General features: G+C 37.0%; 1 protein-coding gene across 1 annotated transcript in view; it reads left to right on the top strand.

The window, feature by feature from the left end:
- Window positions 1–13,743, top strand: part of sorcs3 (sortilin related VPS10 domain containing receptor 3) — a 205,812-nt gene that overhangs the window by 98,014 nt on the left and 94,055 nt on the right. The window contains exon 3 of the mRNA XM_017433896.3: window positions 9,788–9,887. Coding sequence (XP_017289385.1) covers window positions 9,788–9,887 — 100 coding nt within the window. The remainder of the gene's footprint in view (window positions 1–9,787; window positions 9,888–13,743) is intronic.

Raw genomic sequence — 13,743 nt, 5'->3', positions numbered from 1 at the left:
AATCACAGAGTGGGGGCAGAACAAGCATTATTCACCAGCAACTTCCACCTTGACCGATCATCAGTAAAACAGGTAAGGACATGGAAAGGAAGGCCTGTCCAGGTATGGATGTCATCTGCCAATCGATGAGGGGACCCACCTTTGTACAGGTTCTCTCAGCTTTTCTTTGGAGGATCCCGTTTTACAGAGTCCCATTGACCCTCACTATGTGAGCAAAGCCTTTAGTTTGTTCCTCTTGATCTGCATTAGGAAGGAGTCATGATCTCCAATAAGGATGTGAACCTCAGCATTTGTAGAGTGGGAGGACCAGTGGATCTGAAGCAGGTGATGGTAGCAGGTCATTTCATATTCTTTAGCAATATTTTGTTTGAATGGTGAAAAAATGTGGTAGTTTTGGCACTTTTTAAGTTTTCTATTGCCTTCATTATAAGCCTTATATAAGGCTTTTAATTTTTTTGTGGCTCCAGACAGATTTGTTTTTTGTTTTTTTGGTCCAAAATGACTCTTTCAACATTTTATGTTGCCGACCCCTGGTCTATCTTTACCAATTTGTTAGGTTCTTGATCATTTGACCAAACCACGTCAAGCTATCAGTAATTCTGAAAACATGATGTGTTTACCCATCTGTAATGCTGATTGATGAATAACTCACTTTGACATGAATTCAAACAGATTTTATGTGAACTTAAACTAGTGTCACAACTGATTTTGAAACAAATCCCAGGCTCATAACAACCACTAAACCAACTGAACTACATTCTGACTAAGACATTAACTCCGGGCTATTTAGTAGCAAGTTATCTCTGTTTACTACTGCTTACTAGTCACACTCAAAGATTTTGGCATATTCATTTCCTATTGATTGTTTCACATGGGATTGATGTGACATCACATAGGTATCTGTAGCTGCTACTAATGAATAAATATTAATTATTTGAAAAAGGGACAGTGCATATCAATGAACATTTAAACAAGCTGAATGTACCTGAATTAAGCCGGAGCAGAACTGACTCTGTTATGCACATTTAGTTTGTTCCAGGCAGAAAAACTGCAGCAATTTAAACCATTTTAAGTGAAATGTCTGCAGCTAACTCAACCATCTCTACCTCTGACCCCACCGCTCTGCAGTTCATCAGAAGTTTTTGAATGCTCAGAAGCCTCAGGCTTGGTTTTACTTCTGTCCATCTGGTCATTTTCTTCCTGTCTGTGTGACTCCTTTTCCGAGGACAAACAACTGAGTTGTTGTAGCTTGGCCTGAACTCTGAAAACCACCTGATGAGGCTTTCATCTTCAGACTCCTGATGAATGTTGATTAGGAGTTTTCTGCTCCTTCGCATTTCTCTTCAGTCTGTGGAAAGCTTCAGGTTTAAATGAGAGGAATCAGATAGAAACCCTTTGTTTTTCCTGGACCATGACTTCTACATACTTCAGTTTTCTTTAACTTTGCTCTGCTTTAGGGTGATGTGCTTTGTTTGAAAAACTAAAATGATTTGGTTGGAGTTTTCAGCCTTTGAAGTGTATGTTTTTTTCCCTTTCTTTCCCCTGAGCATGGTCAACAGTGTTGTACAACAAAACTGAATTGTTCTGCTTTATTGGCAGCCATCTGGCAAAATCTCACAAACATTCCCTAATGCAATTTCTGCCTGCCTTTTATTCCAATCATTTGATGTTCACAGGCTGCAATGCACCGTATCCCATCTCTGTTTGGCTCTTAAAAATGGAAGGGCTTCACTTTACAAATAGCAAGAAATGAAAACATGCACCTTGTGGAAGCATTTCTGACCTGATGTACTCCCCAAATCTCATTTAAGTTAAAAATACTTTAATCCTGCAGAGAGAAAAGAAAGGATAAAAATGATAAGAGATCATGTTGGCGTGTTTTCCCCATTTAATTACAGTTTCAGCGGTTTGGAAAGTCTGCTTCATGGTCAAAGATTTAGAGAAAATCCTGCATTAAAGACAATCTGATGTTATATCCTGAGTCATATCTGCCCTAATCTCTTTACTGATACTGACAAATGTATTTCAAACCCAAAACAGCCACTAATTCTGCACCAAAACTTCATAACTGCTCATCTCAGCAGAAATAAAAATAGGTTACTTTTGCAGAGTACTCTGGCTTTAAACAATACATTAAATCACTCAAGTTTTTTCAGTTTATTTTTGAATTTGCCCTTTTATTTTTTTTTACATGAAAACCAGGAAAACCTAGAGGTAAACCAGTGTCCCAGGGAACTCATTTTGCTGTGAAATAATTGCTGAAACAGTGATGACAAGCCCCAACTGACAAACATGAATGTTCGAATCACATTATGTAAGGGAAAACTTTCCTGTTTCGTGTCTCAGGGACATATAGACTTCAAAGATATTACACAAAGGGATGCTCACCAATACAAGCTTACTTCCATGAGTAATGTGCACATGTTTAACTAATTAAATGAAACTTTTTTTTTATCTAACCACATGAAGGGACTCAAAGACCCACATAGCTTTAGAGACTATGGAGAGATCACGAGCTATAGAAAATGTAGGAAAGTAAAATAACACTGTTCAAAACTTACCCATATGTTGTGCCCTGCACTTTCATTCTGTATCAGGATATTTTCATTTTGTCCATAGTGGTTAAGGTTTTGTACTAATTAGGTACAAAACAGTTGCCCCTTCACACTCATGCACTATCAGAAAAATATGCACTGATGCCACACAACCATGCACAGGATCAAGCTTTGAGTGTCATTATGATTATATACCATAATTATAATATGCTGTTTTGTGCACTGCGACTGACTTGCACTTATGCATGCACAGTCACTTTTCATGACACAGTTATTAGCCAAACATTTTTAAAAGTGTTCTCCAATACAATAAATCCTCTATATTTAGGCATACATATTGGCCTATCTGCAATGTGTAAAATATGTACATGCCAGGTACAGACTCTTTACAGTGCAGGTGAATTGCATCACAAGCTGTTTGTACAGAATACATAGAAAGCACAGCTAAGCTTGTTTTTGTTTTCAAGCAGCTATGTTAAATTGTTAGAATAATTTAGGAGTCTATTGGCTGATTTGAATAGAACTGCATTTTTTCTGTCTTAAGATCCAGAGTTAATCAGCAAACATCTGGGGATACAACTCTGAATTCTGAGGCTAGAATATGATGATAAAAATGATAATAAAACTGGTTGAAATCTGTGCATCTTCATTGCAAAAGTTTACTTCACATTGCAGCTGAGTAGAGATGTAATGTTCACGAACGATCCAAACTTGACCTCAGGTGTGTCCTTTTTCCACTTATCATCCTTCACTTGTTTCTGTAACTTGACTGAAATCCACATGTGGTAAATTCAGTTTATTGGAGATGATCTGGAAAGGCACATTCTGTCTCTATATAAGGCCCCATAGTTGACAGTGCATGTCGGAGCACTCTACCATGCAAGCCATGAAGTCCAAGGAATTATCTGTAGACTGCCAAGACTGGATTGCATTGATGCACAGGTCTGGGAAAAGGGCCCAGAAACATTTCTGCAGCATTTAAGGTCCCAATGAGCCTAGTGGCCTACAATATCTGTAAATGGAAGGAGTTTGGAGCCACAAGGATTCCTCCTAGCTGGCTCCTTGGCCAATCTGAGCAGTTGGGGTAGAAGGGTCTTAGGAAGGTGACCAAGAAGCCGATAGTGACTCTGACAGAGGTCCATTATTGGTCTGTGGAAGGAGGAGAACCCTCTGAAAAATAAACTATTTCTGCAGCCTTCTACCAATCAGGTCTGTAGAGTGCTCTGACATGTACTGTCAGTTATGTGACCTTATATAGACATATGTGTGCCTTCTGAAATTATACTGAATCAACTGAATTTACCACATGTTCTTTAGTGAAGTTACAGAAACAACTGAAGGATGATCAGCAGAAACAGGACGCACCTGAGCTCAACTTTGAATGTCATGGCAAAGACTTGGGATATTTATGTACATGTTTGGATTTTGTATTTTAATTTTAATAGATTTGTGAAAACATCAAACTAATCTTTTTCACTCTGTCATTATGGGAAAAATCTAATTTAATTATTTTGGAATAAGCCTGTCACATAACAAAATGTGGAAAAAAGGTGAGGTGATGTGAATACTTTCCTGATGCACTGTAAATCATCAATGTTGGGGTAGGAATGAGGCACTGAGATGGAGGATACGAAGGCAAGAAAAGTGGGTTTTAAGTGGATGGAGTGAGTACAGAACCCTGTGGCTGATGGGTTTATTTGGTGCCCAACACTCCTGGGTACAAAGTGACCAAAGCTGTAAAAGTACAATTTGTGAAGGTACAACATGACCTGGATCCAAAGTAAAGATTTTTACTCGTTTGATGATCCTTTTTCTCTCATTTTTAAACACAACTTGTGTAAATAGTGTCAGAGTCTAAGATGACTTTTTTACCTGATCTTTGGTCAAACAATCACACAGTTCTAACCAGCAGGCACTGATGTTTCCAGCAACACTTTAACCAACAAACACATCTTGAATAAAACTGTGAAACAAAGTCAGGATCGTTTCAGTTAGTCTTGTTTCTACGAAGGTTAGAGGTGAAGGATTCAGCCAACACCATATTGTTTCAGTGCAAGTTTGATTTTTCCCCACTGCTTTGTCTGTTTTTAACCCACAGAGTGAAAAGCCGCATATTCAACAGAAACTGGTACAACCGTTTAGATTAAACAATAAATAGAACAAGATGACCGCCGGAGGACGATTCCAACATCCTCAGGCTTAGGTTGTAAGGAAGGTTTTATTTTAGATAGTAAGAATATTCAGTCTTTATTTTATTTGAAACAAGGCGCCACAGTAGAAAATCTGGATAATCCTCTTTGAGAGTACAGCTCAGGTCAAATTGAACTTGTCAGTCCCTGAAGACTTAACGCGATTAGAGGGACAAGGTCAGGCTAAATTTGGCTGGAAAAACACTCTGAGCCTTGAACAAAGACTTTTAGTTGATCTTAATGTAATTTGTGTAGCATTTAATTGTGTTTGTCAAACAGAAGCTATTGACTGACATTGATGCAAAAGTGTAATCTGAATTCCCCCAAAATATAATAAAAGTGATTTCACATAATAAAAGCAATAAAAGAAGCAGGGAGATATTTAATTCAGGACTGCTTTATGAAGGTGTGGTGTTAAAGATCTCGTGTTTGTTATAAGACATTTGTAAGCCTACATTATCAGTTATATTTGTCTGAATTTCTCCCTGCTTTAGCTTTATGTCTGTGCTTGAAGTAAAACTGTGAGGAATTGTTGGAGGCCATTAGCAGGAGTGTGAAGCACCTGCTTAAGTTCATGCAGGGGAATAAATGGATCAAAACATTTTTTCATGGCATTGCAGAGGTCATGACCTCCACAGAGACCCCTTAAAGTGTCGCAAAACACGACACTTCATCACTTAATCAGAGAGGTTCATCTGTCTCACTTTATCCTGATCCGAGCACCATTAAATTTTGATTGTGTTGAAATGATAGGAAACTAAATGGTATATAAGAGGGGAAATCTTTTTTGTTTTGTTTTGGGAAATCTTTACCCAGGCTAATAATGTTATGTCCCTGTATATGTCATTAATGTGGACATTCTTGCCATCTAGAGGTATGGCAGGACAGAGAAAAGTTATATAAAAGGATATATATAGGAGATATGAAGTTAAAAAGAGCCTTCACTTCCTGTTTTGAAGAGGAAATACTGAATCAGATATGAGAGTTTGAGTGTTGCCATTTTGTGGTGAAAATGTCTGAAAGTCATCAAACTTAAACTGTGATTGTGTAAAAACCAAAAAAGATCTCAAAACACCAGGTCAGTCATGTAAAGTCCAACTTCCTGTGACCAGTTTAAACGTTAAATGATGTTTCTCCTGTGAAATCTGAGTTATTAGAGCTCCAGAATGAATGGATTTTACCACTATTTCCCTTTCCTGCATAGTGTTCACTACAGTGGACAGCTATAGAAGCCATTTTCTTGTTTATATTTGGGTTTTTATGTTATAACTGCACATAGACCACTGAAGTGGACACTTGTGGATCATGCAACACACTGCCTTCTACTGGCCATCCACTGCAAGTGCAATGAAATGTTCTCAAATCCAAGATGGCCGACAGTCAGCAGAGGATGTCGAGCAGCTCAGCAATGTCCTGTCAATCCTTCTACAGCAGAAGACCCTTGCAGTTAAAAAAATATGGTAACATCAAATAACAACTAAAGAATAAAACTACGGATGTATTTTCCAAAAATTAATTTTATATTTGGAGAAAAGTTTAATTGATCACCTGTCCACTGAGTTGGACGTCATGCATAAGTGGCTATATTTCAACAGCAATTCATACTTTTACTCTGACTGTTCTCACCATCTGCAGGAAGTGTTTGGCAGTAAGTAAACTAACTTACATTTCAGAACAAACCTGGAAGATTTTGTAATGGATCTAAAGTGCATTGTTGCCGTTATCTGAGTAACAAGTAAGGTTTTTATCTTTTGTAGAGCTCAGATGCAACGCTTAGAAATGCTTAAAAGATAGTGAAGCAACTGCCTGCTGACTCAAATAAGCATGAATTTAGTGTAAGTGATCATGAAGGTCTGCCAGAAAAAAAAGAACTGGCAAATTCCAGCAGTGAAGATGAGGATGATGAGGAACCGGTGATTACTAAAGGAAAACAGGAAGTGAGTGACATGAAGACGCTGAGGATGAGGGTCAGAAATGCAGAAATATCTGGAAAAACAAGGACAATAATTTTGAAGGAAGTTAAGTAGTGCAGAATACAAACCTGCATGCACTCCAAAAAGGAAATCTGGCCCTGACAGAAGAGGAAATGAAGACATTTCTAGTCATGAATATGGTCATACCTCTAAAACCAAAGATCCAGAATGTATTGATCATCAGAGCAGGGTCTCGTCTTGATTTTAAATCAAAAAATTGTGAAAGAAATTAAATAATAACGGGCGAGAGTGCTTTAATAGTGATGCATTGATGTCCTTAAAAATATCTCATGGATGTTTTATATTTATATACAGATCAGGAATGATTGTAACAAAACCAGGTTTAACTTTTACAGATAAATGTATAAATTCATTGGGATTCAGAAGTAATCTGAACAATCAAGAACTTGGTTCTAAACTCAGTAAATAAACTGAATAAGCTCTCCTGTAAAACTGGAGTTAGCTTCAGATGACAAATCACTATCAGAGTCAGAGCCATGTATTTTGAATGAAAAGCACAAAGTGTTTCTTTAAACAAATATTGGCATTTAATATTTATAGTAGAGTAAAAGCAGCACAGGTGCTGCAGTAAGAAAAAGTGGGAAATTACTAAATAAATGCTGTTGCCAGTGTAAATTTATAATTTAATAAGCTTATATATTCCACAGTCTCATTGTATGATGGAAAAGGTTTTGTTCTGTCAGATTCACAGCAGCTGCTTTAAATTCTCTTTGCAACAAATAAATACAAAAATCAAAGCAGTCAGTGGGTTCATCGATACGTTTCCGTCTTTTAGTCTCTGAAATGCTGAATTATTATCGTTGTATTAGATGGATATAGAAAAGATTTGAATGTACGTAACTTGATCAGCTGTGTGCTTGTCTTTTATTGCTCAGTGATTGTTTTCTTTAATATAATGGAAAATAATTTAAATAAATTTGTTCAGGTGAACCAGATCTTGTTTCAGACAAAAATAATTCCTGTAAAGTAGTCAGTTTTATTCTGAGGAGAAAGAAAAGCACCCTCTCGCTGTATTCATCAATTTCTTTTCTTTAAATCTTTCATTTTCTGAAAATCCTTTTCATTAGCAAACATAATTGATCAGGTCTCTTCCTGAGCAGAGATTAAATGTGTCGCTCTCAGTTTTTCCTCACCTCCACGTTAATGTGTTGTGGAAGTGATGCTGTTTCTCCGTGACTCGTTACTTTGCTTTGTAATCACAGCAGCCGGCGTTTCTCTCGGAGGGATTCTGCAGTGAATCTGAATGAGCGACACCGAACGCCCGCTTCCCTCTGAAGGAGCGGCCAGATTTAACGAAAAATAAAAAGATAGAGGAAGCAAAAGCATCTCTGCTTTCTGCGTTTAGGCATGAACCAGCGGCGAAACCAGAAATGAGTTTCCAGGTGGCTGCAAGTGTGTGTGTGTGTGTGTGTGTGTGTGTACCCAAATTTAACACAACTTGTAAAATAAATGGAGACTGAACCATGTTTACTTGTGTTTTATGACAAACTGCTCAGCTTCTGACCCATAAAACAACAGCAGCACAAACCGCTGACTGTGGAAATAAAAATCTCACAAAGTTTATTTCGAAACAAATAATTTTATTTGAAAAAGCTGGAATGAAATTTAATCTGAACAATGTGAAAAGTTGTAACGCGTCACAAAAATCAACAGTTTCTTCAGTTTTTTTCAAACATTAAATATTTTGTGATTAGTATAAATATTAAATAATTATTTTTTATAAAATAAAAATTAATACCCTTCAGATAAATGTTTGATTGTTATTTTGTAACTAATGTAAAGCAACTTTTCCACGAACAGCAGACTTTCCTGCAGTCCTTACTATAAAAGTATAAAAGTACTTTTAAGAAATGAGCTGTCAGTTTATCAAACTGTTTGAAAATTTTCTTTCTGCCTACAGGAAAATCCAGTTTGCTTTGGTCAAACCAAAAACTAGATTTTGCAGTTATCTCATAAATCAGAAGAAAAACAAAACACACGATGAATCGAATTCTGGGTAATTTTCTTGAAAATCATGAATGCAGACTCACAATATTTCAACTCAGCAGGCAATAAAAACTGATTTTTGTGGAGACGATTCAGTCCTGAACCCAACTTTGGGAACCACTGGTCTACAGGGACGTACCTCAGCAGTCCTTACAAACCAACAGAACCGAGTGGACCAACAGAACCGAGTGGACCAACAGAACCGAGTGGACCAACAGAACCGGCTTCAGACACAGCAGCCGTGTAAAACACTAAAACCAAACCAGATATTTTAGATCTGAAATGCACAATCAATCCACAGATCATTTAAGGTTCTAAAGTCAAAAAAAAAATTTAATTGGTAGCCTAGAACCTTCTTTTTTTTTTATTTATTTATTAAGTGTCAGAAAAGGCGTTTTTGGACTGTATGAGTCTTGAGGGCTTAGCCGCAGGTGCAGGCAGGTGCTCCCAGCTCCACTGAGACGAATCCTGCTTCCACAGAAGGAATAAAGAAGGAAAAGTCGGACCACCGGCCTGCAGATGCTGTAATGTGCAACTTGAAGGCAGATTTGGTTGTTACTGATGATGGATTCATATGGAGTTTCTGGGGACTGGGCTGGCTAACAGGCTCATTCCCGCTCTTCAATTATTAAAACCCAAGGGTTCAGGAACATCCACATGTTTTTGCACTCGTCATATTTTATTTCATAGGAGTCATCAGGAGAGAATCAATTATTTACGGTGTCAGGTCTCTGAAGGCTTGGTGAATGGTTGGTTTTAGTAGGAAGCTGAGGATGACTGGTTAACCCTCTCTCAGATTAACTCACTCAGAATGGCTGCATGTTCAGAAGCAGACGAGCATTTATTCTGCTTGTTCTGCTCCTCTGGGTGTGATATTGCATTCTTTTTCATCAGTATAAAATCAGAACTTTTTGACATGAATCGTGCAACATCGCAGTAATCTTTGGTTTGGTTTGTTTACCCGTTAGATTTTTTTGGGGGGAAACGTTCAGACTCTTATCTAGAGTAATTTTTCTTCCTGCCTCTTACAGATTTATTCTTTTTGCTTTGTTTCTTTCTTCAGATCTACAGACTACGGCTCCACTTATGAGAGAATGAATGACAAAGTTGGATCCAAGACTGTCCTCAGTTATTTATACGTGTGTCCATCCAACCAAAGAAAGGTGAGTTTTGGTTAAAATAAATGATTCTCAGCAAAAGGATTTGGCATCAATTATTGCCACTTTATAATGTATGTGAATGATGTTGTACAGCATCCTGAGATGACTTCTTTCTATCTATCTATCTATCTATCTATCTATCTATCTATTCATACAGTGGAGTGTAACACAGAAAAAGAAACTAATAAAACACAACAACAAGCAGAATAAGTAAATGATTTAACAATAGTAACTGTAATACAAAAGCACTGAAAGATCTGAGGAAATATAATTTCCTTAATGAGGAAACACAACAGATAGACACACACACACACACACACACACACACACACACAGCTCAGCTTTTTTTTTCCATGTGTGGCTGCATTTTTCACTTCAAGCTCAGGTCCTGCACAGTTCCTCACAGGTCTGATGGAAAAAGCCACTGCTCAAAGGAAGAAAAAGAAAAAAAGAATAAGTGGTTTGGACCAAACTCAAACTTTTAGTCCATCAAGGACGACACTGTGTCTGAGGCAGCTCTACCACCTCTCCTGCTGAGAACACCAGCATGTTTTCCATCAGCATGGACTGGGAGCCTGCTCAGAGTTAAAAGACAGATGGATGGAGCAAAATACAGAGAAATTCTTCAGGAACGTGTTGGAGTCCTGCAGAGGTTTGAGACTGGGACGGAGGTTCACCTTCCAGCAGGACAATAAGCCTCAACACAAGGCTGAATTCATGGTTAGATGTACCACTGTTCACTTTGAAATCTTTAAAATGATTTCAAACCACTTCCTTCCCATTAAGATCATTCATTTTTATTATTACTTTTGGAGAATTATTGATTTTAATCAGGTTAAAATTTCAATTTAGTTCCCGGTCAATAGAAAGAATAACAAAAGAGGTGAATACTTTTGCAAACTACTTAGTTTTTCTGCTATAATTTAATCTGATGCAACAGAATGTTTAGTGTTAAGAGGAATAGACTCAGATGCAGTTTACTGATATTTTACAGTAATATTCAGATATTTTACTCTGAAAACATTTATTGGCTCAATCCCATCTCTTCCTGGTAAACCTTTGATTTGATTTGTGCTCAGGCAACAAGCCAGATCCCTGAATAGATGCTCCTATAAACATGATTGATCCTCCACAGTTAAACAATTTTTACCACTAAATATACAGTTGGTAACTCACAAATATAAACTGAAATCAGTGAGAAGAAGGTGCTTTGACTCCCTGTCAGACATGGAAATAAAAGCCTTGTGCCAAAAATAAAAGGTATTCTTTAAGACAGTTACTTTTAAATAAAAAGATGTCTTTATTTAACTACATGCTGATTTGTGTTATAGATTTGTTAACTTTGAATATCTAAACTATTTACAATTAAGAAAGAAAAGAAAAAAACATTATTTTTAAAGGTTTTCATTGGAAAACAGCAAACAAAGCTGTAATTATGACAACTTTACTCAGATGATATTTCTCTGTTTGTCCCTGGGATAAAATAAACTGATGTCTTTAAGTTTTGTGTTGCAAATATTGTAAATAACTCAAGTTGTTCAGTGTTGTGGAGCAGTCACAAACACACAGCAGGATGTGTGTTTGTGACTGCTCCACGACTGTTTCTCTGTCGTTCATAAACCATAGTTTGGACAGTCACCTCTGCAGTTCTGAGGCTTTTAATTTGAAACAGCTACAGAAAGTATAGATACTGAACACAGATTAATTAAAAAAAAAAAAAAACCACTCATGACAGAATCAAATCTACGTAAAATCTATTATTCCCATTATATTTAACAGAGGAAAGATTTAGTTTATCTCTAGACATTTGAATTTCTTCCTTCTGGTTCCATAAATGTTTAAAAATTTAAATTCCTTGGGAAACTTTGCTGAACTGAGTTTTATGTTTGTTTGTTTTTTTGCTGGAAAATTCTGTCAACCAGCTAAACTTATATTTCCATGAATTTCAGACAACAAATAAATAAGAGTAGAAAAAGCCTGAGTGCTGCCAGCTGTCAACCATCTGCCAAAGTCTTTAATTTGCCTCAGAGTTCTGTCAATCACTTTTCATTTCACTTCCCCGATGTTCATTGATCTGCGCAAGCTTTGCATTTTATTTTTGACCATCTGCTTCAGTATTTTGTAACAACAAACGCAGAACATATCTCTAAATTTACTATAATTGAAATTGAAGAATTGTGCAGCTCTGTCTTTCCAAAAATACAGCAGATTTAAATACTTAAAGTTAGACGTTTTTATTTTAGAACAAGTAGTCCAAATTCTTCAAATAGAGGTTGTATTATCTTTGGGTAAATAAAATTGTTCCTTCATGTATTGAACTACACTCATTTAGTAAAAACTTGACTGACAAGTCAAATTTTGCCAAAGTAGCTGTGAGGAACTCTGTTACAGACTTTATTTGCAGATCAGCTTCCATGAGTTACACACGATCACAAACGTCTCCTGATGGAATTATCCCCCCTGAGAGGCGAAAAGACCCCGAACTGAGGGACCAAACTGTCCGAGAGTCTTTTAAACACATGAGTAAATTAAATGAAAGTAGAATTCCTTCAAGGACATCACATCACCCACCACCAGGTTTCATTAGAATCTTTCCTGTGGTACATGAGATATTTGGTAACAGACAAACATCTCCATCAGTTTGTGTTAACGTTCTGCTGTGATCTGTTAGCACTCAGAGTATGCATTTAATGTGACTCTCAGCTACTACCACATAAAAATGCAGCTCAGTCTCTGTAAGAATGTGTCCAGTTGTGGCTCAGAAACTTTTTCTCAGATTTGGACTTCGTGTGGTTTTTCAAGCGAGTTCTCCAAGTTGAAAAGCAAATTTATGTGAGTTTTCCATCAACATCAAATTCAGCATTTTCTATAACACAACAATAAACTAATATTTTTGTTGAACTTTTTTTTTCCATTTAAGGATGCAATTATCGGGTTACCTTGAATTTAAAAAAAATGATGCTGATAAATAGGAATTGTGCAAACTTACTATAAATAGCATTCCTTAAAGAAATGTTTATTTCCTGCCATCTTACACGCCAAAGTTAAAAGCAGCTTGATCTGTTAGTGGTTGGAAAATATGATGGGATGACTCTCAGCTACTACCACACCGAATCTTAGCTCAGTATTTGTAGAACTGACTGAGTTGTTGCTATTTTTGTTTTTGCTGATGTTAATTAGTTGTGGCAGCTATTTCATGTAAAAGTGACAACGTTTAAAAACTAATAATAAAACATTTGCTTAAACTGTTAGTTTTGAGTTGGTGGAAATTCACCCTTGAACTGAGTAGCTGTTATCTGATCACAAAAAAGATAATTAAAAAGTAAAATAACAGAACTATGCCTTTAAAGAAATGTTGTTATACACAGATATGATCTGTAATTTTCAGCCTGTTTCTGATATCATCTTTCATTTGATACTTTGACAATATAAACTATTTATGAAAGCTGCTTTAAAACATGTAAACAGACAAACAACAGTAACATTTGGCTGTACTGCCTGTAAATACAATAGAACAGTTGCTTGTTAGCTTTTAGGTAGCAGGTAATATTTTTAATAAAACATCTGATTACATAAGAAGGTATGGGACCACATCTAAACAGAGCAGACACCTGCCTTGCAGTATGACAGGTGTTCCCTGGAACCTGGTGTCATCCTTTGGTTCAGGCTGACCTGCTCGGTCTCATACATGTTAAGCAGATCTAAATGTGTCACACTTACAGAAAATATGGTGTGACTTCTTCGTGTGACGAGGCCGTGATTGAAGTCGCGGAGGACCATCCATCCATCCATCCATCCATTCTCTTCCGCTTATCCGGGGTCGGGTCGCGGGGGCAGCAGCCTAAGCAGGGAGACCCAG

The sequence above is a fragment of the Kryptolebias marmoratus genome, linkage group LG3 (genome assembly GCF_001649575.2).
Source record: "Kryptolebias marmoratus isolate JLee-2015 linkage group LG3, ASM164957v2, whole genome shotgun sequence".
Lineage (NCBI taxonomy): Eukaryota > Metazoa > Chordata > Actinopteri > Cyprinodontiformes > Rivulidae > Kryptolebias > Kryptolebias marmoratus.
The sequence above is the reverse complement of the archived record's forward strand: the minus strand, read 5'-3'. Positions and strand labels throughout refer to the sequence as shown.